The sequence below is a fragment of the Condylura cristata genome, unplaced genomic scaffold (assembly GCF_000260355.1).
Source record: "Condylura cristata isolate star-nosed mole 26May11 unplaced genomic scaffold, ConCri1.0 scaffold00012, whole genome shotgun sequence".
NCBI classification, from domain to species: Eukaryota; Metazoa; Chordata; class Mammalia; order Eulipotyphla; family Talpidae; genus Condylura; species Condylura cristata.
Genome location: NW_004567113.1, coordinates 38,724,094 through 38,745,168, shown reverse-complemented (window position 1 = coordinate 38,745,168; position 21,075 = coordinate 38,724,094). Strand labels below are relative to the sequence as shown.

Here is a 21,075-nt window from a genome sequence, read left to right as displayed (position 1 = left end):
TGCGCAGACTTACCTTTCACACAAAGGTAAGTCTGCGCCCAGAGAGCGTCTCTGGATTCTAGCAAACACTTTTGCCCCCTAATTGACACTTGCCTCGTCCTGGAAAGAAGGACTAGTTACCCGCAGCAAGCCCCCACCCTCCTCGACTGTTCCCCTCCCAGTGGAGGGGGGAGGGGCCAGGCCAGCTCTGCCTCCTGCTCTGGGACCTGGAGAGCCTCTCAGTCTCCTCATCCAAAACTGTACCTCAGAGAGCCATCAAGATGGAGATTGCTGTGAAGTGTTTAAGACACATAGTGTCACCATAAAGAAGGATCTGTCACCTGAGCTGAAGCCAGCACTGGCTTGTACTTAGCTGTGTACCTTAACTGCTCTTCTAATAAATTCAGTCTGGATCCAAGATGAGGTGTGTGGTGATTCTGGGGCTGACAGTTCATGACCATTATGTATGACTAGAACTTGGTCGTTTCATGTGGGAGTGAGGTTGTCGGTTTCAGTCTTTCTTAGAATCGTTTAGTTGTCCCTTATTTTTTTCTCTGCCCCCTCTGTACTTTGGTAGTTGAGGTGGCATTCTTCCTAATGCAGTGTTAAGCTGGAAAAGATCGGTGGGGAGGAATAGCTGTCCTCCTGTGGTTGAGAAGTTGCCAGAAGGACAGGGAGACTTACTCTGCTCAGCTCCAGGAAGCAGACGCATGAGCAATTTAGAAGCGACCTACAGGGGTTGGCTCTGAGAAGGAAGGAATGTGCTTGTCCTTTGGAGAATCTGTCCTGTTTCCATGAAAACAATATCTTGAGCTCTAACCGTGCCAGCCGCTGGAAATGCGAGCATGTAGCTGCAGCTCCTGGAGATGTTACTGAGCTAATTGGATGGCAGTGGACATGGACAGGCTCGGACAGATGGGGGGTCCATTTTACCAGCAGAACCAACAAGACCCAGGTAGTGAACGGGTTGCAGAAATTGTGATACATCTTAGGTTTTCAGCTTTTTCCAGGGTAAAGAAAATGGGGTGGGGCAGAACTGGGCTGTTAAGCTCCCTGAAACTGCTGGGTACGGCAGTGGTGGAGGTGGGTGCCCCAAGCTGGGGAGAGACCACGTGTGGCCCTGGCGTCCACTTCTAACATGCTCTCACACAATCGGTTCCAGCTTCTGAAAATGACTTGCTGAACAAACGTCTGAAGCTTGATTATGAAGAAATCACTCCTTGTCTTAAAGAAGTGACTGCAGTGTGGGAAAAGATGCTCAGCACTCCAGGAAGATCCAAAATCAAGTTCGACATGGAAAAAATGCATTCAGCTGTTGGGCAAGGTAAGCTCTACCGGGAATCGGAATCGGTCCAGCCACCCCTTCCCCTTTTTTGATGATGGGGGAGGAGAAATACGGAATAAAAGAAAAATGAAGTCCAGTTTTAATGGCTGTCTGTCTCCTGTTTCTCGTGTCTGTTTTCAGATAGCTTAGCGAATGGGTGTGTGTTTCATCGCCTCTCATTAGCCCTCTCGGTTACATCAATTAAAGTAGTCTGCAGCCCGGGAAACAAGAAGACAGCAGGGGCAAGGCTCAGGACTCCGCTGCCCACAAACAGGGCAGTGGTCTGATGATCTGCTCTGAGGTCAAGTGCAAACTGAAAAAGCACTTGCACGGTGCTTCCTGGGGACTCTCAGGAGACGAGTCAGCCCAGGCTTCAGGCAGGCAGCGCACACTGGCCAGAGCCAGCAGCTGGCAGAGTAGCTGCAGGCTCATACCGTCCCCTCTGTGAGCCCTGGAGCTACAGGTGTGAGGGGCAGGGGTGACAGTGGCTGTCAGAGGGGCGCGCGCATGCAGGTCAGCAGGGCGCTCTGTGCTGGCCACAGAGCTGAAAGGCCCTGGGGAGGGCGGCACCTGTTGCTTAAATGTGATCTGAACTGTTCTGACCCAAGCAAGTATGGAACTTGAGACTAAGCATTTGGAAACTTCCAGCAATGTGACAGAGTGGTCCTAATTTTTCAAAAATGTGAACTTGTATTTGTCAGTCTTTTCTTCTGATTTTGCTTTTCTGCCAAATTCATTTGTACCATGTTTTTTTTTTTTTTTTAAATAAAACTATCAGTCTGTAGTGGATTGGGAAATTAAGGAAGAAAAGGCTTTTTTGTCTTTTTTTTTTTTTAACAGTGGATAGCTTGAGAAGGGACCATTTTAGAGCTTCACTTGGATGATTAGTGTTCAAGTTAATCGACCAACTGTTCTTTTAAAATGTCTATTAATGTCTGTTCTCAAGCTTTCTGAGCCTAATCTGATTTTGTGGTACTGAGTTTTGGGTGTTTTCTTCATGAAGAAACCAGGTGTTTAAAGATTGCAAATCTGTTTAAATCGATGGTTTTCTTCTGACTTTACTCTTCCGTGGAAGACGTTCCACACACATTATTCATGTCTAGGGGAGTAGGTGGAGCAAAGCACTTTTTGGTAGAGGCTGTTGGGCATCACTAACGCCTTTAACTGCGTTTGGACAGCACCACTCTTAGTAATCATGTATTAGTGCGCACTGGTTAGGACTTTCCCCTCTCTGTGAGTGAGGAAAGTCGGGCTCAGAGCACTGAGAGCGGGACCAGTGCCCCAGAGCCAGCACACACCTGTGTGGCTCACACCTGTGTGGTTGAGCTGCACCTCGAGGTGCTGACTCAGAGATGAAAAATGCAGTGGGTGGTGAGGGCTCAGCCTCCCAATTGATGGGCAGCGCCCAGTGTGACCTTTGTGCGTGTGTTCTCACCTCAGCCTGCTGGGCGGCTAAGAGGATGGGACGAACCTCTTGGTTCTCGAGGGCTGGTGCCCATGGCACCGAGGCTTGCCTTGCACCAGTGGCTCCAGGTAGCTGTTTTGCAAAAGGAGAAAACGGAGAGGGAGCCAGGTACATTCTCTGCCTTTTACGGCAGGTAGAGCGCATGGCCGGTGACAGCTGTTCCACACATTCGAGCTGCTTCAAAGCCTGGTTCCTGCCATTCGTTTCCATCACACATTCTAGAAGGAGACTGGTAGAAAAGCTCTAGGGAGCTGCACCCTGTGCAGGGAGCTTGGGGAAGAAGATGGAAACAAGTCACACCCTGAGATGAGCCAAGGCTCATCCACGCACCGTGCACCCCTGCCCCCAGCGGCCACATCACTTTGTGCTACAGGAATTTGGTGTAGCTGAGGCTAAAAGCGACTGTCCATTATTTAGCTGCTTTCAGCATGGAAGGCCTGACTTCAGCCAAGGGCCACAGTCCCTTGTACAGAGATGGAAATGCAAATGCAGAATGAGATTAAATTGGAATCACCGCTTTGAGATGGAGGCCAGGTCACTTTAGAGCTCTTGGAGGAGAAGCCCATCCTGGTGGGCAACGCGGCCCACCCCTCCACCCACCCCCTGGCTGACCTAAAGGCCCTGAGTGATGGCAATGATGGCAATGAAAGAGTCTACAACTTTCCCAAGTTAAAATTGGACCAGCGTAGCAGGAAGAGGGTGTCATGTTGGGAGAGGAGAGGAATCACCCTGTGGAATTTCAAATGACTCGGTTGAGGGTGTGTTTCAGTCACTTCTCAGAAGCCCTCAAAGTCAGACTCTAGCCAGAGCACTGACTGGGCTTGAAGAGGCAGCCTGTGGGCCAGATGCAAAGTAGCTCCCCTTGGGCCCCGGCTGGGCTCGCCATTCATAGAAACTTATTCAAGAAATGAACCCAGCGGCAATGTCAGGCTGCAGGAAGAATGCTTATTGTGACATTGTTTAACAAACAGAAAAACAAAAAAAAACCCAAAAACCAGAACCAAAAAGCCCCGGCCGTGGGATCACCCCATGCCATAGTCCCTGAAAGTGACACAGTGGATCTGTGCTGACTGCTGCAAACGTGTTTGATATAAGTTGTGAAATGAAAAGGCTCCATGTGTGCATTTTTGCATGTTGCTGTGTGCATATATGTAGGCCACACCCATGACGAGTTTCACAGGTATTGGGGTGATGGGCAGGGTGACCCTATAAGCCTGTTTATCTGCTGCAGCCCCGGTTTACAGCTTGATACTGTCCTTGCCTGGTGAATTATTTTAGTTATGAGTGACTTTTCACTTTCTTCTCTATGTACTTTGTATTTTCAGGAGCAAAAGTATTTATATTCAGGGATGGTGTGGGCTGGACCTCTTGTGACCGCCCCCGCCCCCGCCCTCCCCGGCCGCCCTTTTTGGTCAGAAGTGTAGGCTAAACCAAGCCTGGGAAAAGATATTCCAGATGATTCTTAGCAAAAGCACTGGCTCTGATGTGACTAACTCTTTGTTTTCAAATCACAAAATCTAAGCTTTCTCTTGAATAACAGAGTATGTGGTGCTGCCCAATGACAGCCAGTCTTCTTTTCCTCTAAAAAATAAAGTCCTGATAAGATCACGCATATGATTTAGTAATAAAAGGAAATTGGTCATCTCTTAACTTGGGAAAATTTCCCAGCTTGAAAAAAACACATTGTGAAAAGTCCCACAGTAAATCACTTGGTATTCTGTTTTTCGGGCCATATTTTCTTCTGATCAGGGCTTGAATACCAGGGGTCTGTGTAGGCTGAACAGGAATAGTCGAGAGGGAAAGAAGGACTGGAATCATATGATGAGGAGGGAGCAGGGTGCATTTGTTTCCTGATGCTGATGTAATACATTATCACAGAATTGGTGACTGAAAACATAAACCTTGTCGTCATGATTCTGAAGGCCAAGAGCCTAATACAGGGTGTCCGCGGGCTCCTAGTGGCCAGCGACGTCCCCTGACTGAGGCTGTATCCGGTCTCTGGCCCACGGCCACACGGCCTCCTCCTCCACCTTATCATCCGTGTGTCACTTATAAAGACACTTGTCCTTGGGTATCGGTCCCACCTGGATAACCCAGCATGATGTACTCATTTCAAGATCTTTAAACTATACCTTCAAAACCCCTTTCTTTCCAAATAAGGTAATATCCACAGGTCCCAGGGATTAAGAGGTGGACATATCTCATGGGGACCAGATTAGGACATGGCCTTGTCTTTTGGGGGCCACCATTCAGCCCCGTACACGGGGTCATCAGGTTAACACTGGGGCAAATGTCCAGAGAAGGCATGTGATGCGGGCACAGTTCCGAGCGTGCCGATTCTCGCCCACAGTGTAAGGAGGAAACAAATGACTCCACCTTGAGTTTTCTCAAGAGGTGGCTGAGTGTTGTTTTCCGTGTGGATCTGGTCCTGAATGAAATAAATTGCTAGCTGGCTCCAAGGTACAAGTGGTTATTTTCTTCCTGCCAAGTACATCACATGCTCTTTCTCCATTGCCCATCTGCCTGCCGGTGTGAACGTGCGGGCACCAGGAGACAGTGGCGGCACTTGCCCGGCCCGCCGTGTCCAGTGCATGCAGGGGAAGGACCTGCTCTCTTCAGCTTTGTTCCTCACCTTTACCATGAGGATGAACGCAGTACTGCTCTGGCCGCTGTGAGGACATTGGAAAGGACTAAGAATCTGACAGTACTGTGACCTCACAGCCAGCAGAGTCTCAGCGACAGACTGAGACTGGGGACTGTCCCCAGGAGGCGCTGAGAGGCAGGGAGGCGTAGAGAGAGAGGTCTTTTTTTTTTTTTTTTTTTGTCTCGATGGAAAGAAAGAGGGGTCTCCAACTCAGAGCCTTCTTTTCCTCCACGAGGACACCTGTCAGAGATGAGAGGCCGGCGGCCCCTGCAGGTCTCTCTTACTCTGAATTCATTTTTTCCCAGTGAAGTCAGCCCTAAATAATATCATTGACGTTAGGGGAACTTTTCATAGTTTTATTAGACATTTTCAATCACTCAGTATTAATTGCATTTAGAGCATTCGTTACATTTAAGAGGCTCTTGGATAATCTTTCTAGGAAAGTTCCATTTCGTTAAATACTCAGGATGATGTGGTTATACAGACCGTCAACCTCTTGCTCCTTCTTTCAGCCCACCTTGAGGACGGCTGTCTCGCCAGTATTCCAGAAGCTCAGCTTTGACCAGACTGCCCCTGCCCCAGCAAATGTGCATTCCGTAGTTCCCTAGGGCCCAAGAAAGCGCAGGTTTCTTGCCCTCAGCTTTGCCTGTAAAGCTCCTCATCCTGATCCGCACCGCTTTCTCCTGGTGCCCTTCCTCTGACCCGATTCTCGCCTTCCCCGAGGCACGGCGCTGGGGAAGGGTCCCGTGCCACCTTGAGCTCTTACCTGAACTCACCTCTCTTTGGTTCTGGCCCGTTTGTGAGGTCACACTTTACACCATAGTTTGATGTGCTTGGTCTTTTTCCCCCAGAACCAGAATGCCCTGGTTCGTGGCATTCACTCTATCCCGGACAGAGCAAACCAGTCTGAACAGCAAGAGTGTGGAACATTAAGGAAAGTGGTGGCGGTGGTGAAGGTGGTGCGGGGTGGGGAGGGGGGGTGGACATCAGGGGAGGGAGGGAAGACCAGAAGGTGTGCAGGAAGGAAAGAAGGGAGCGAATACCACAAAATTTTGATTACTTCCTCTCATTCCTGGCTTGTTAATTCATAATGAAACAAGAATTCAAATCATTGGAATCAAACCGCGCATTCTCATTATTAAGTGGTATTCTGTGCATTGAGTCTGTTTTCTGCCTCCTCCCCCGCCCTTTCAAGGTGTGCCACGTCATCACCGGGGTGAAATCTGGAAATTCCTCGCAGAGCAGTACCACCTTAAACACCAGTTTCCCAGTAAACAGCAGCCAAAAGATACACCGTACAAAGAACTCTTAAAACAGCTCACCTCCCAGCAGCACGCGATCCTCATAGACCTCGGTAAGTCTGCAGCCAACGTGGAAGGGCAGAGGGAGTCTGGCTCACTGGACAGCTCTGAATTGACCGTCCAAGTTATTTAGTGATCTGCGTTTAGGTTCAGCCATCAAAATTGACTGCTGAGACTTTCAACTAAAACAGGCCCCACAGCCACCACCAGTCTTCCTCAAGTACATAAAAATGCCCTTTCGCTGGGCAGCTGCTGGGCGCAGAGATGGCCAGTCTTTGTGGCTCCAGGCCTGACTTGTTCAGGGCCTTGACTTGTAGACTGTTAGGGCGGCTTTGTAGTCAACCAGTGGAACATCCTGGAAAACATAAATGTGAGAACCGAAGCTTGGTTTAATTACAGGAACCACCCCCTCGTCTTTATGGCTTGAAAACAGGATTTATTAGAAAAATTATGCACAGCAGTTTGTGTCTGGGCCTTGGGCAATTTTATTGGGAAACGGGTTGGCATTTTGTCTCCTGAATAGTTTTAAAACTGTGAGATGGAAAAAAATGTACTGGATATATTTGCCGTTGTCAAAAGTAGGGAGTTAGGGTGTGTGATCCCGACGTGCAAAAGAGCCCTCTGACTTGTCAGTGGCTACGTGTGCGTTGGAGGTGAGGTGCCTCCTCTCTGCCCACGCCCCTCACATCTCTGCTGTGAGAGGTGGGGGCAGCTTTCCTGAGAACCTCACCGACCCCCTGCTGCTTTCAGTGATCCTGCTTGGAACAGCCATCCTGTCAAATGCCGCTGCTGCCACCATGTGGACCCCAGCCACCAGGGGGCTCCCTAGAGCCCATGTGGGCCCCAGTTGGTGGCCGCCGCAGGGTGGGAGGAGGGTTCCCTGCAATCTGAGGTGTGAGCAGGACCCGGCCTTAGCAGACCCTTCATTCCACCACACCAACTGGTGAGGGTCAGTTTCGTAGATATTGCTCTGGGTGTCACTTGAATGCTGTCTCTGAGAAATGGCCCCGACTGCCTTTTCTCCCACCTTGGCCGGATGAGGTCCGTCTGCTAAGCCATTCTGCACCACCGCCCCCCTCTCCCCACACCCACCACAGTTCCCGTGATCACTGCCATCGTTTGGAAAGCCAGCACTTTTCCAAATGGCGTGTGAACTGACTACTCTCTTCAATCCTCGGAACTCTTATTACCAGATGGGTTCTGTTCTTTCCTTGTTTAGAGTAGAGAAAATTGGGACCCAGAGGGGTAAGGAGGTACTTGTTCAGAGTGACAAGCAGCGTGCCCAGAGCAGTGGGGCTCGGGACCCCCGCCCCTTGGCCTTGCCTCTCCCACCACTGTCGGCCGGGGCGTCAGCTTTCGATGCCTTTCTGCCCTGATGGATGCGGTCCCTGTGTGCAGATGGGGGCTGTTTCACCACGTCCCCTAGGCCTAGGACCCAGCCTAAGAGACGCTCAGAAAGTGGTTTCAGATGTTTTAATATGATGCACTTTGTTAGCACCCCAATCTCGGGTGAGCCTCCTAAGGACATCCCTGGAAGGTCGGCCCTGTGTCCTCTTTAAGAACGGGGCTAAACTTGGCCTCCCTGGTGGCACAGGGATTAACGTCTCATGCTGCCAGCTTTCAGAAGCCACTGCTGCCTGAGTTCGATCCCCAGCCAGGGAGGTGACCCACATGGCACAGCAGACTGCTCCTGTCTCTCTCACTGCTCCCCTCAGCAGAGCATTTCAGTAGATCCACCTGTTCTGCTCCCCAGCCCACTCTTGTCTCTCACCTCGCTCCCAGCCCCCGCACCTCTGGCCTACACCCTATGGATGCATAAATAAATAAAATTAAAAAAAAAAGATTGGGGAAACCGAGGCACAGCAGTGTATCCTGACCAGGTCATGTGGTGACCTGAACCTCTCATGGTTCTGCTCTTCAGTGAACACCACCTCCCGCCCCCACCCCCTTGCAGCCCTCTGAGCCCAGGGGCCCATGTGTCCCAATGGCAGTGGGATCTGGGCGAAGGGTGGTGTGGCCCTGCCGTGACCACACCTTGGAGGCAGAGTGCAAGGCCCGGGGCGGGAGCCCATTTGGCCCACTGACCCCATGTACTGCAGTTTGGCGAACGGGCAGTAGCTGTGTTTGTTAATGTGGTGAGTAACAGAAAAAGTGACATCATGTTCCTATCATGTGAGATGAAGTGAAAAATAAATTTGGAGTAGGAGGTTGAAAGGGAGGGAGGACAGACAGTTTCTCTACTCCCCGCCCTCCCCAGATGGGAGGAGAGGAAGGGGATGAGTTTTTTCCTCCTCGATTCAAATGCTCTTCTCTCCTAATGTTCCTCCTCGCCTGCATCTATCCACAGGCAGGGGGGCCCTCTGTCTCCTGTTGCTCAGATGAAACCCCCTTTCTGTGGGGGGTGGGGTTGAGGGGCCAGAGCAGCATAGGGCCTCGGGGCTCTCCTCAGTGGCCTGTCCCACCAGGACCTTCCCTCTGCATGGCGCGTGGCATGTGAGTCAGGACACACGCTTCTCTCCTTCACCGGCAGGGCCAGGCTGCGCCCGCGCCTTCTCTGACCTGCCTATCCCTGCCCGCTCTGGAAAGGCCGGCTACGGCCCCCTTCCTGACAGTGCTGTGCCCTCCCCAGGTCACTTCTTTGCCAGGTCAGGCCTGGCCTGTGTTTGGGTACCCACCGAATGCTCTCCCAGGGCCTCAAAGAGTCTCAGCTTCCGGCAGTGCATTTCCCAAGAAGTTTCTCTTGTCTCTGTCCAGGGGCCCTGTGGGGACCGCTTTTGCTCCCCATCAATTGGCTCAGAGCTGGCCATGGACTCGGCGCGCTACTGGCCAGGCTCCGCTCTGGCGAGGCCCAGGGTGCCGCCTTCGGAAGTGCGTCCAGACTCAGCCCATTGCTTCCCCTTTGCCTCTCACCGAGAGGTAATATGTGCCAAGTTCGTTGTTTAGTCTCACTTTGTCTTTATTAAAGTCCACACTGGGACTAAGTCAAGGCCCAATAAAGGTGTGTCCTGCTGAGTACAGACAAGCCAGTGTTTCAGTTTTTCTTGAAAAGTGACATCCATATCTCGGCCAGACAGACAGACTGTTTGTCGGATCTATTTTGGGGTTTTACGAGTTTTTCTTTTCCTACTTCTTGCTTAACTTTCCAAAATTAGATGTTGGGCTAATCACGTTCTATAAGATGTTTTCTTCCAAGGAGTAAGGATAGCAGTCTTTGTATTACACAACCCTGTACAAAATTTGACACAGGCTGTTCCCTTTAGAGGGGAGCAGTGAGGTCCAGGGAGGCCGAGGGCCTTGCCCAAGGCGCCCCTGTGGCACAGAGTCCTAGAACCTCTATCTCCGTAGTCTCGATCATCTCCTTGCTGGGACACAGTGCTGTTTCTCCACTGGCTGTGTTCACGCCCTCCCGACTAGCCAGGGGGAGTAGTGCCCCATCAGACTTGACTACACCCAACCAGGAGAAAACTGCTTCTGTCAGTTAGCAGATGACACCTCGCAAATCATTCTTGAGACCTCCCATCCTGTACGATGCTTCCAGCTACTTCTTACGTGCAGCCCTCGGTGATTGACTTTCTCCTCTCTCTGTTCCGGTGGACATCATGCATTGCCAAATGCCCTGCCTTTCACCGGGGCCCCTGCTGTGGTCATGGCCTCACTGAAGGCTGCTGGTGACACCAAGGCGCCCGCCGGGGCCCCTTCAGAGGTCATGTCATCCCTCCACATTCTGTCACTTGCGTCACTCCTCTCTGGCACCCAGCCTGGCAGCCCAGGCGCCAGAGCTCCCACTAGTGAGGCTGTCTAACCTCTCCCATGCTAGAAGCATTTCTGGCTGGACGCCCACATTGAATTCTATGTTTAACCGGTCGGCGTTTTATGGACAATAAACTGGTGGCATGGCTTATAGGTCCCGCGGAGGTCTGGTGAATGGTGACCAGAGTGGCATTTTTCAATGGATGGGCTCCCAGCAGGGAGAGCAGTTATGCAAAGACATTGGCATCAAGAGTCTAGTGTGGGAGCTTCCACGCAACACATTTAACCAAAGGTATAAAACCTGCATGGTCTTCAAAAGAAAACGATCTCTAATCTTAAGTGCAACAAAAGAGAACTTTCTCCTTGCTTTTTTCGAATCCATTAAAGATGAAGAGCACGGATTCAAAATGAGGGATCAACTCAGGTGTTTACGATGGCTAAATATAGGGGGGCAGAGGAGCATACCCTTCCCCCTCCCCCTGCTGGTAGCGTGCTTCTCTGGGCCTCGATGTAGAGCCGAGCTTGTCCACCCCCAGGTTCGACCGGGTGGGTGCTGTTAGCGGCAGAGGGAGCCGGTGGCCAGCGCCGCTTTCTGTTCATCTTTGTGCTGAAAACACTGAAAAGCAAGTGACTGCAAGGGAAAGCAAAGCCTTCGACTCTGTCATTGAGCCGTCCTCTGACGTCACGCACTTGTCTGTCCAGCTGGGGGCCCCTGCTCTGTGGAGGTCACAGTGCAGGTCTCATGGACACTCATGCCCACAGCTCCACATTATCCCAGAGGGTCTGCCGCCGTCCCTGGTGCTCACAAAACCACCTCATGAAATCGCACTTATGCGATCACTTGGAGGAAGCGCGCTAACCTCAGCCTGCTGTGACTGCGTGTGGGTGGCACCACGACAACAGCATGTCCTTGCAGAGCCTGAGCTCGTCCTGTGTCATCCAGGCCCATCAGTGGTGTGTGGCAAGTGTTTAACACCCAGCTCCCCCAGCCCCTCAAAAGAAGCTTGACGTGAGCAGTTGCAGGTTGCAGAGGTGGAAATAACGCCCACCTCGGCTGCTGTTAAGGTCCGACTGAGTGTCGCTGGCCGTAGAATTGGGCAGTGCTGTGAGGGCAGGCACCGTTTGACAGTTTTACTGGTTTCTTTAACACCTGGCTTAGTAAACAGGGTTCTCGTGTCTGCTCCTGCAGTCTGTTGTGAGTATGAAGTCTGACCTTGCGCAGGTAGATAGTTGGAAAAGAGAGAGAGGACCCCATGGAGGCCTGAAGGAAGGAGGTCTTGAGCTGACCCTGCCGGCGGAGGCAGAGCAAGGCAGAGCAGGGAGCATGCCGGGAGCAGGGCCACCTGGGCTTGGCCAGCAGGTCCGGGCAGAGCATCGGGACAGCAGGTGGGGGGCTCCCAGGGTGTGTAAGCAAAGGATTTCGCTAGCGGGCTGAGCCCATGGGTGTCTGCTCAAGGCCACTGAGCAATGTGGCCCCCGCTCCAGGCCGTGTCTCTGTGGCTGACTCTGCCACCAGACTGCCACTGCGCCTCCCACCGAAACCTCCCCTCGGTGGGGCTTGCCAAAGGCCCGAGGACCCAGCAGGAAGAGAACTTACGTGGTTCCATTGTCGTGTCACTTTGTTAGTAAATGTCATGTACGTGGTGCGATTTGGCTTGTGGTTGGTGTTCACACACCTCTGGGCAAGGTGGCTGTCACCGCCCCTGGAAGCCACCCTGGGGGCTGTCTCCCCAAACAGGACATGGCATCTGCAGGGCCTGTTGTCACAGACTGAAACTGCAGACCTTCTTATTCGAGTAGTAGGAGTCCTAACGAGCCACGGCCACGTATGACACCAGCACTAGGCCTTCTGGGCACAGGGCCAGCGGGACTGCACAGGGCACATACCCAGCAGGGCCCTGGCCCTAAAATGGTCACCTGCTGAGTGTCCAGCTTGGCCGAGGTCACTCCCCAGCCTGCCAGGCTCACCCTCTTAGGAACATGGCGAGAGTTCAGTGAGAAACAGTGAGCGTGCAGGTAGCTGGCCAGTTAGGGCCAGCTCTTGTTTCCGTGTGGGATGATGTGAGGGGGCTTTGAGGGGGCTGGTGAGGGAACCGCACCTCGGTACCCAGCGTTCTCTGTGAAATAGCGAGCAAATCCTCTTCTAGAAGAAAGAACAGAGATGGCATTGACACCAACAATAGTGGCCGCCGGCCCAGGCCTCCGCTTCCTGGAGCAGCCCGGCATGTTGAGCACTGCCTGGCACTTTGCATCCTTGTTCTCGTCTCCCCGCCAAGTTCTCTGTGGCAGAGGCCGTTCCAATCCCATGTCACAGATGGGGAAGTTCCTTTAGCAAAGGTAGCTCACTGGAACTGGGCGGGGATGCCACGCCTGTCTGATCTGGAGTCCTGTGCTCCTCACTGTGGCAAGCGGTACCCACGTGTGCAGGTACACACGTGTGCAGGTGTGCCCGGGGCAGGTCCACAGGGAGGACGGACATGAGGCCCCCTGGAGCCCAGCACACGAGTGCACGCAGCTGCTGCACTTGGAGGCCGAAATTCAGGTAGACTGAGCTGGGCAGAGAAACAGGCAGGAGCCGGATGGAACCCAGCCCGCGCCCACCTGTGGGCGTAGAGACCCCTCCCCGGGTCCGCATGCCTGGAGCACACATGCGTGCGTCCCTGCCCCCACAGCTCACACGTGTCCCTGCGTCACCCACGCGCCCTGCCCAGAGAGCGGGAGAGAAGACGAGATTGCCCGCTCTCTCCGTGGATGAGTTTTCTGTTCTAGATGGGTCCTTTGGATTACAGGATTTCAAAGGTAGCTCTAATTTTTCTCACCTGGGCCGCCACAGAAAATGTGAATAATTGCTGACCTAGGATTTCCAGCTTGGGTGGAGCAGGGAGCGGGCAGCTGCTGTTCACAGAGCCCAGTGTAGCGTTAGGGGCTGGCTTCTGAGACGATCCGGCTTCTAAAAATCTGTTGTTGCAGAACTGTATACCAAAGACACATTTTACGGGGGGTGGAGTGGGGGATGGGATCAAAAACGGGGGAGGGGGCGAAATGCACTGGACTATGGTGATGGCACACGGGTGATTTGGTGATGGGAAGCCGACGGGGATGACAACTGAGATGGAAAAAGGCACACAACGATGTTAAAATAAACTATTATATTATTTTTTTTTTAAATGGGGGAAAAATCTGTTGCTGTAGCCTGAAGCACACTGGGTTGCTGGCTCAATCGGCTTTTTTTTTTTTTTTTTTTTTTGGTTAAAGATTTGTCTATGCATACAGAACTGGGGTACAGGTGCAGGGGCAATGAGAGGATTCACCAGAGACAGAGTGGGGAGCAGAACAGGCAGATCGATGAAGTACACTGCTGAGGGGAGCAGCAGGTCAGTCAGCGAGAGGTCTGCCACACCATGTAGTCACCTCCGGGGCGGGGATCGAACTCACACTGAAGCAGCTGTGGCCAGCTTGCAGTGCTGCGTCCTAACCTGTTGCACCACCAGGGAGGGCCAGGCTTTCTTTTTTTTAGTAACGACTCGCGTGTCTTGCTTCCCCAGGGCGGACCTTCCCCACGCATCCGTACTTCTCTGCCCAGCTGGGCGCCGGGCAGCTGTCGCTGTACAACATTTTGAAGGCCTACTCACTGCTGGATCAGGAAGTGGGGTACTGCCAAGGCCTCAGCTTCGTAGCAGGCATTTTGCTACTTCATATGGGCGAGGAAGAGGCGTTTCACATGCTCAAGTTTCTGATGTTTGACATGGGATTGCGCAAACAGTACCGGCCGGACATGATTATTTTACAGGTAGAGTGCGTGCCTTAGGTTTTGATAGAAGCCATGATCCCTTCCAGGTCCAGTTAAGGAACTTCTTTGACATCAGCTGACTTTGCAATAGCAGTCACTGCTGAGAACTTATTCTGCACTAGGCTTTATGCCAAATGTTTCACAGGTACTGGTCTGCCCTGTAATCCTTGGGAAGATCTATCAGTCGGCTCCATTTCTAGGTGGGAAAACTGAGGCTCAGAGAGGTTATGTAATTTGCCCAGGTCACACAGCTAACAAGTGGCCAAGCTGGGAAAACTGTCTTCAGGCAACCAAATTCCAACCTCCCCGTTGTATTTACTGCTTCATCTGCCAGGGGCTGCCACCTCCACGCCTCCCCTTCGACCCTTGTCCTGTGGGCTTCAACTCAAATGCCACACCCAGGAGAAGCTCCTCCTGGCCACCCTCATGTCATGTGCTCCCGCGCGCGCTCCCAGCTACATCACGTTACCCTGCCTCATTTGCGTAACGCACCAACCGCCTGGAATTACCATGGCCCTTATTCATCTGACTTTCCTTCGCACACCCTGGAGGGGGCAGCTGCGCCCCTAGTTCCAAGGTGCTTGGGATGAAGTAGTTGGGTGAGGGAGTGGCCGGTCGTATAAGAAAACCAGGCACAGCAGCGAGTACCAAGTGCTGCTGGGCAGGGAAGTGGGAGAGCTCTGGATCCTGCTTCAGGAAAGTTCCCAGATGGAGGAGCACATGTTTATGCGTCTACCACCAAGATACTGTGATTGCAGAGCCTTAGAGAACCACTGTGTGTGCAAAGTGGTTCTCTAAGGCTCTGAAATCACAGTATCTTGGTATCTTTGCACACACACTGTCAGGGTTTCCATCTTCTCCGTTCATTAGCTTTAGTTTAGTCTCAGCTGCCATCCCAGACCAGAAGCTTCTGAATTTTGTAAGATTTGGTATTATATGATTACATGTGTTACATGATTCTTGGGGGGTGGGAGGGAGGCTGCTGATCTTGCTGATACAGTCTTTTCGACACAGAGAGCTTCAGCTGGTACTGGAGGAAACTCTGTCATCTGGCCCTGGGACGCTTGTCTTGCCTATTGAGTAATTTGGCAGCCCAGAGGGAATTAACTGTGACTAGCCATAGTAGCATCCTTTTGCAGAATCCTGCTGTGCCCCGCCCGACCCATTCTTAGCAGAGAGCTTGGCTTTCTATTGCTAATTCCCCTGGGTTTACCTTTTGCTAAGATTGTGTATTGGTAAGGATTTTACGAGAAGTCATATTTAGGTTCTCTTAACCAAGGACCACAGGGGGCAGTGAAAGTGAAGTAATGGGAGCTCAGCATCAGTGCGCTGGACCCACACCTACCTCCAGCAGACACCTAGGAAGCTCCTGTTGGAGAGACAGATAGTGACCGCTGGGTACCATGGCCACACAGAAGGTTTGAGGTTCCAATACCTCTTCCCCATCCATATGAGTGGGACAGGTCACTGATCCCTGCAGGGGTGGTCTGTTGCATCGGGCAACACCACACTGATAAAGAAATGGGAGTGTGGAGCAGACCACATAGTGCAGGATGCTGCTCTAGAGCAAGACAATGGCCTTTTTATTGATACTTGAGATCAAGCCCTACCTCCCGAGTCAGGCTTTCAGTCTTATCAAGCGTTCTGGGGTCCTTTGCTATATTTTGGTCAACGGCCTCCGGGGCGTTGCAGGGCATATCACCTGATGTATAAGACAGGAGTAAGTTTGTGCCTCCATCATCAGCCCCTCCGGGTCTTCCCGGTCACGCCTCGTGATGCAGACCCTCCCCAGGGTGATCTAGCTTTATGCTCTTGATTGATGTGAAAGGCTCCTTGTAGGGTTGGGCTCCTATGACCAGGCACTTCTGACCTTGCTTTAGGAATACAGAGCTGCAGGTAACAAAATGGAGGCTGGATGGGCCACTTAGGGTTAGCAGACCCGCAGCTATCTAATTCTGACTTGTGTCCCTGCAGATCCAGATGTACCAGCTCTCACGGCTGCTTCACGACTACCACCGAGACCTCTACAACCACCTGGAGGAGCACGAGATCGGCCCCAGCCTCTACGCCGCCCCCTGGTTTCTCACTGTGTTTGCCTCTCAGTTCCCCCTGGGGTTCGTGGCCAGAGTCTTCGGTAAGCACGTGTCCAGACCAGCGTGGTCATGCTAGAGGAGAAGCACTTCTTGTGGCTCCAAGGCGATTCTTTCTGTACCAGTATCTTCGGCACCATCACATTCTACGCTCAGTCAGGGTTGGGTTTTACGTGAATTTTCAAGTCTTAGGTCTGGTGACCACTGGGCTTCCTCAGATGCCTCCAGCTTGTGGGATTTAGATCTTCAGCTCAGAGTCCCTCACCACTGGCCTCCCGAGAGCAGCTGTCTGGAAGCCCTGGCCGGGGTGCTGGGACCCGTGTCCCAGGCGTGTTGCCCCTGAGTCATCGTCCTCAACACAGGCTCTGGCCTGTGCGGCTGCGAGCCGCGGCCTGTCAGCTGCCAGCGCGCACCTTCTCATTTCCTTCACGGCTCCTCCCCCACCTGCTCCCTCCCTTTCTGTTGTCTGTCGCCAGCCGGGGGGGCTTGTGCGTCCCATCAGCCTCCTCTCCCCAGACATCACCTCCGCTCCCACCCCTGGGCCCCCACAGTAGCTGGTTTACACTGCCGCCTCTTTTTAAGGGGCCTGTCTGGGCTGTGTAGGTGCATGGTGGGGTCTCCAGCTGCCCTGGGGGCTGTGTCTCTGCCTGGGTGCCAGGGTGAGCAGGGCCTGAGCTCCGTCAGCTCCGCGCCATTGTCCCTACTTCAAAATGAAGTGACAGTCTGAACAGTTCAGGTTCTTTATTTCAAATGATACTTACTGTTGATTTACAGCATTGTGCTTGGTGCAGAGTTCACACTTCTGCAAGTGTGTGTTACCACACCATGCCCACATCCAAGTCGTTATGTTGTTTTTCACTGTGGAGATTATTAAGCTTCAGTGCTTCCGAAGTGTCATTTTGTTTGGTCACTTTAGCTTAAAAACTTGCAAACATGCACCTCTTTAGATTTGTTTTTAGGACTGGGGAGCATCTTAAAAGGAATGCTCAGAAAAGAATGTCCCATTTGACCTTATCAGAGAATGCATGTTCTTAAAATATTCACTAATTTCCTTTTTACATAATGTGTGTCCTTGAATTGATTATTCTCTGTCCCTAAAATACAATCTTTTTTTTTTTAAAGATTTACTTATTTTTGCATAGAAGAATTGGGGTACCGGCCAGAGGTGCAGGGATGAGACGGTTCACCAGAGACAGAGTGGGGAGCAGAACAAGTGGATCTACTGAAATGCACTGCTGAGGGGAGCGGTGGGCAGGGCAGGAGTGGTCTGCTGCGCCATGTGGGTCAGCTCCCTGGCTGGGATCGAACTCAGGCTGCAGTGGCTGCAGTAGCTTCATAGTGCTGTGCTTTAACCCCTGCACCATCAGAGAAGCCCTAAAATATAATCATTTAAATAATTCATAATGAAAATTGGCTAAACAAATTAGTGAGATTGCATGTAAGTTTTATACCATAATTTTTAAAAAAAAAACAAGAACACTAAAAATTGATGCTTAGTTTACTGACAAAAGAGTCACAGAAACACTACCTCTAGCTTTATACTTCACTACTTCCTCTTATCAATAACTTGTTTGTTTTTTTTTTTTAACTTACTTTGGGAATTAAAAGATGACTATTAACCCACCTTATATTTTCTCCTGACTGCTGTATTTTTCAGACTGGGTAATGGAGAGGCGTGGATTGAGAGGGAAGGAGGAGTGCAGTTAGTGGTTTGAAAATGGTTCAAACATCACATCACACCCTGTCAAAAAAGGTTTTACAAAGGGATTTATGCAGGGGGCGCTGAGTCATTACTGCCCCGCCCTCACCCCAGCTCCACCCCTACCCGAACCCCACCCCAACTCCACCCCAACCCCAATTCCAGCCCTACCCCTATGTCAACCCCACCCCTACCCCAAGGACCTGCAGTGGCTGCCTACAGATAGTTCTGGAGCTCTAGGGCCCTAAAGTTCTAGGAAAAAGTCTTCCCTTAGGTGCCCTAAGTGGGTGAGAGGCATGAACAGCAATACTGCTGTGCAGAGGATGGCCCTCTGGTGCAGGATATTTGGAACTCTGTGAAGTTCGTTTTAATGATTGCATAACTCGAGAGCTAAAGCCGGTAAAAGCAGCATATTTTTCTGTGTTGTGTAGCCGCGGTGGGTCTTGGACTGTCTCCTGCTTTATGCATGAAGATGCCGGCATCTGACAAGCCCCTGCTGTACTAAGAGGGTTCATGTCCAGCCCGGCGAGGACATAAGGGCTCGTCAGATACAGGAAGGAAGTAGGAATGCAAGGCAGCACTGTGCTGTGATGTCATTTTATGAAAACTGTTGGGGTTTTTTGCACAACCCACTTCATTAAAACCATTTTAATAGAACGCTTTATCTGAAAGACACACTTAAACCATTTCTGTATTTCCCATCGGTGACTTGAACCATGCTAGTGTAGCTCCGTGACAGGCTAGCTAAGTTTCCAATCAAGCCTGCCATTCACACACTGGACTCTTTTTTTTGGCCCAAAGCCCATTTCATTATAAGCCCGTGGGCCTGGATAAGCCCTACAAACAAATGGACCTTTGTTAACGATCCACCATTTTATTGACAAGTAAAGGACTCCTAGCTCACAGTCAGCACCGCTCATATGTTGATTCCTAAGCTTCCTGGAATCAAGCACAGTAAGGCCTCAGAATCCTCGACAGGCTCTTGGAAGCTGTGGCTTTAAGCGGAACAACCTGTAACGAAAGCAGGTCCTCCAGTAACTCCATTTCGCTCAGTGGAAGCCAGGATTTTTTTTTTTTCTCATCAACGTTGTCGCAGAACAACACAGGACAGAAGGACATCACCTGGGGATGGTGGCCAGTAATGTACATGCCTTTAGTTCCACCTGGCAATCACGGTTTTCTGAATGTCCTGATTCTGTCTGGGTGTCACATCATGTGAAGTGGCCTCCTCTGTTTTCCAGTTGGGTGTCCAGAGGACTCCTGGGGGAACATGCTTGCTTTGCTCTATTTTTTTTTTTAAAGATTTATTTATTTATGCATACAGAAGTGGGGTACAAGCCAGAGGCACAGGGGCGGTGAGAGGAGACAGAGTAGGAAGCAGAACAGAGTGGGGAGGTGACACAGAGGGGAGGAGACAGAGTGGGGAGCAGAACAGGCAGATCAACGAAGTACACCGCTGAGGGGAACAGCGGGGAGACAGGAGAGAGGTCTGCCATGCCATGTGGGTCACTTCCCTGGCCGGGTTTCGAACTTGTACTGAAGCGGCTGTGGTTAGCTTCTTAGTGCTGGGCTTTAATCTGTTGCATCACCAAGGAGGGCCCCACTGATCACATCTCCCTTTGCGGAGAGAATCTGCACCACAGGACCTGGCTTGCTCCTGATGAGGAGGATGTTTCTATAGGGTGCACTGCGAGGCCCAGAGCAAGCAGGTGGAGTATCAAAATCAAGGGTTTGGCAGAAATCACAGAGCCACTGGTAATACAGACAAGAAGTCAGGGAGGCTTTAGGATGAAAATAGACTGGAAAAGCAAGATTTTTTTTTTAATTTTTTAAATTTATTTTATTTATTTATTAAAGATTTTTATATATTTACTCATCAGAACTGGGGTACAAGCTAGAGATGGGGTGGGTGAGAGGATTCACCAGACAGAGCGAGGAGCAGAACAGGCAGATGGACGAAGTACACTGCTGAGGGGAGCAGCGGGTGGGTCAGGAGAGGTCTGCCACGCCATGTGGGTCTTCTCCGGGGCAGGCGGGAACTGAACTCATGCTGAAGTGGCTTAAGCTTCTTAGTGCTGTGCTTTAACCTGCTGCGCCACCAGGGAGGGCCCAGCAAGATTTTTTTTTTACATGGCCAGATGACATGGCTCCTCAGATGACATGACACAGTGGCCATGAAGTGAATTTTTGCAAAATCTGTTTGTGCTATTCTGCTGCAGGGGTGTCCCAGCCTTCATTTCCCACCTGCCCATTCCCAGTAGGAATGTGGGGTGTCTCCTGGAAGATTACCACCTTACAGAGCAAGTTAAAGAGAAGGATTGCACTTGACGATGACAGAGGAGGCTTAGAAAAATTGATGTTCTCTTCCTGGCTGTGTGTTTTGCGTGCATCATTCCCCCCGGCTCCCCTATAGGAAAATGGCACTTTTATATCATGGGGAGTTTCAAATAGAGTTCCAGTGCCTGTGAACACAGTAACAGAGCTGCTGAAGTGTCTTCAAAGGAAGGGAGTTATTTGTGTTGCCCTCAGCAAATAATTTGTAAAGTGGGGGGGCCCGCTGAATGTGAGATTCCCTCTACTCCTGGCCTCATAAAACCCTATGCCTGTTTCTAGGTGACTTGAAAGAAGGGGAGAAGAAAGGGACCAGGCAGAAAGGAAGCTTGGTCACAGTGCTGGGGGGCGGGGGTGCAGGGGGCCAGGGGGCTCAGCAGGGCACTTACTGTGTGCCGTGAGTGCTGAATGCGGGAGAGTTTGCTCTTCCAAGATTATTGCTGTTTTTGGCTCTGTGTGTTTGTATTTCCAGAATGTAAAGGTAAAAGGCTTGGACAGTGGAGCAAAAATGAAACTAACTGGATTGGGACAGTGGGCTGATAGACTCATTTTTCATAACTATTACTAAAAAAAACACCTTAACTTTTTTTATTTTCCAGAGAGGAAAAGGTACTCATCATTTAAAGGATATAGGTGTTGCCCTGCAGGGTAGCCATATCAATTTAGAATTTCCTTCCTCCAAGCACAGCTCTGAGGCATCCT

The 21,075-nt window shown here is 51.3% G+C and overlaps 1 protein-coding gene across 1 annotated transcript in view; it reads left to right on the top strand.

The window, feature by feature from the left end:
• Window positions 1-21,075, top strand: part of TBC1D1 (TBC1 (tre-2/USP6, BUB2, cdc16) domain family, member 1) — a 171,106-nt gene that overhangs the window by 137,084 nt on the left and 12,947 nt on the right. The window contains exons 14-17 of the mRNA XM_012724029.1: window positions 1,142-1,303; window positions 6,608-6,766; window positions 14,009-14,253; window positions 16,228-16,387. Coding sequence (XP_012579483.1) covers window positions 1,142-1,303; window positions 6,608-6,766; window positions 14,009-14,253; window positions 16,228-16,387 — 726 coding nt within the window. The remainder of the gene's footprint in view (window positions 1-1,141; window positions 1,304-6,607; window positions 6,767-14,008; window positions 14,254-16,227; window positions 16,388-21,075) is intronic.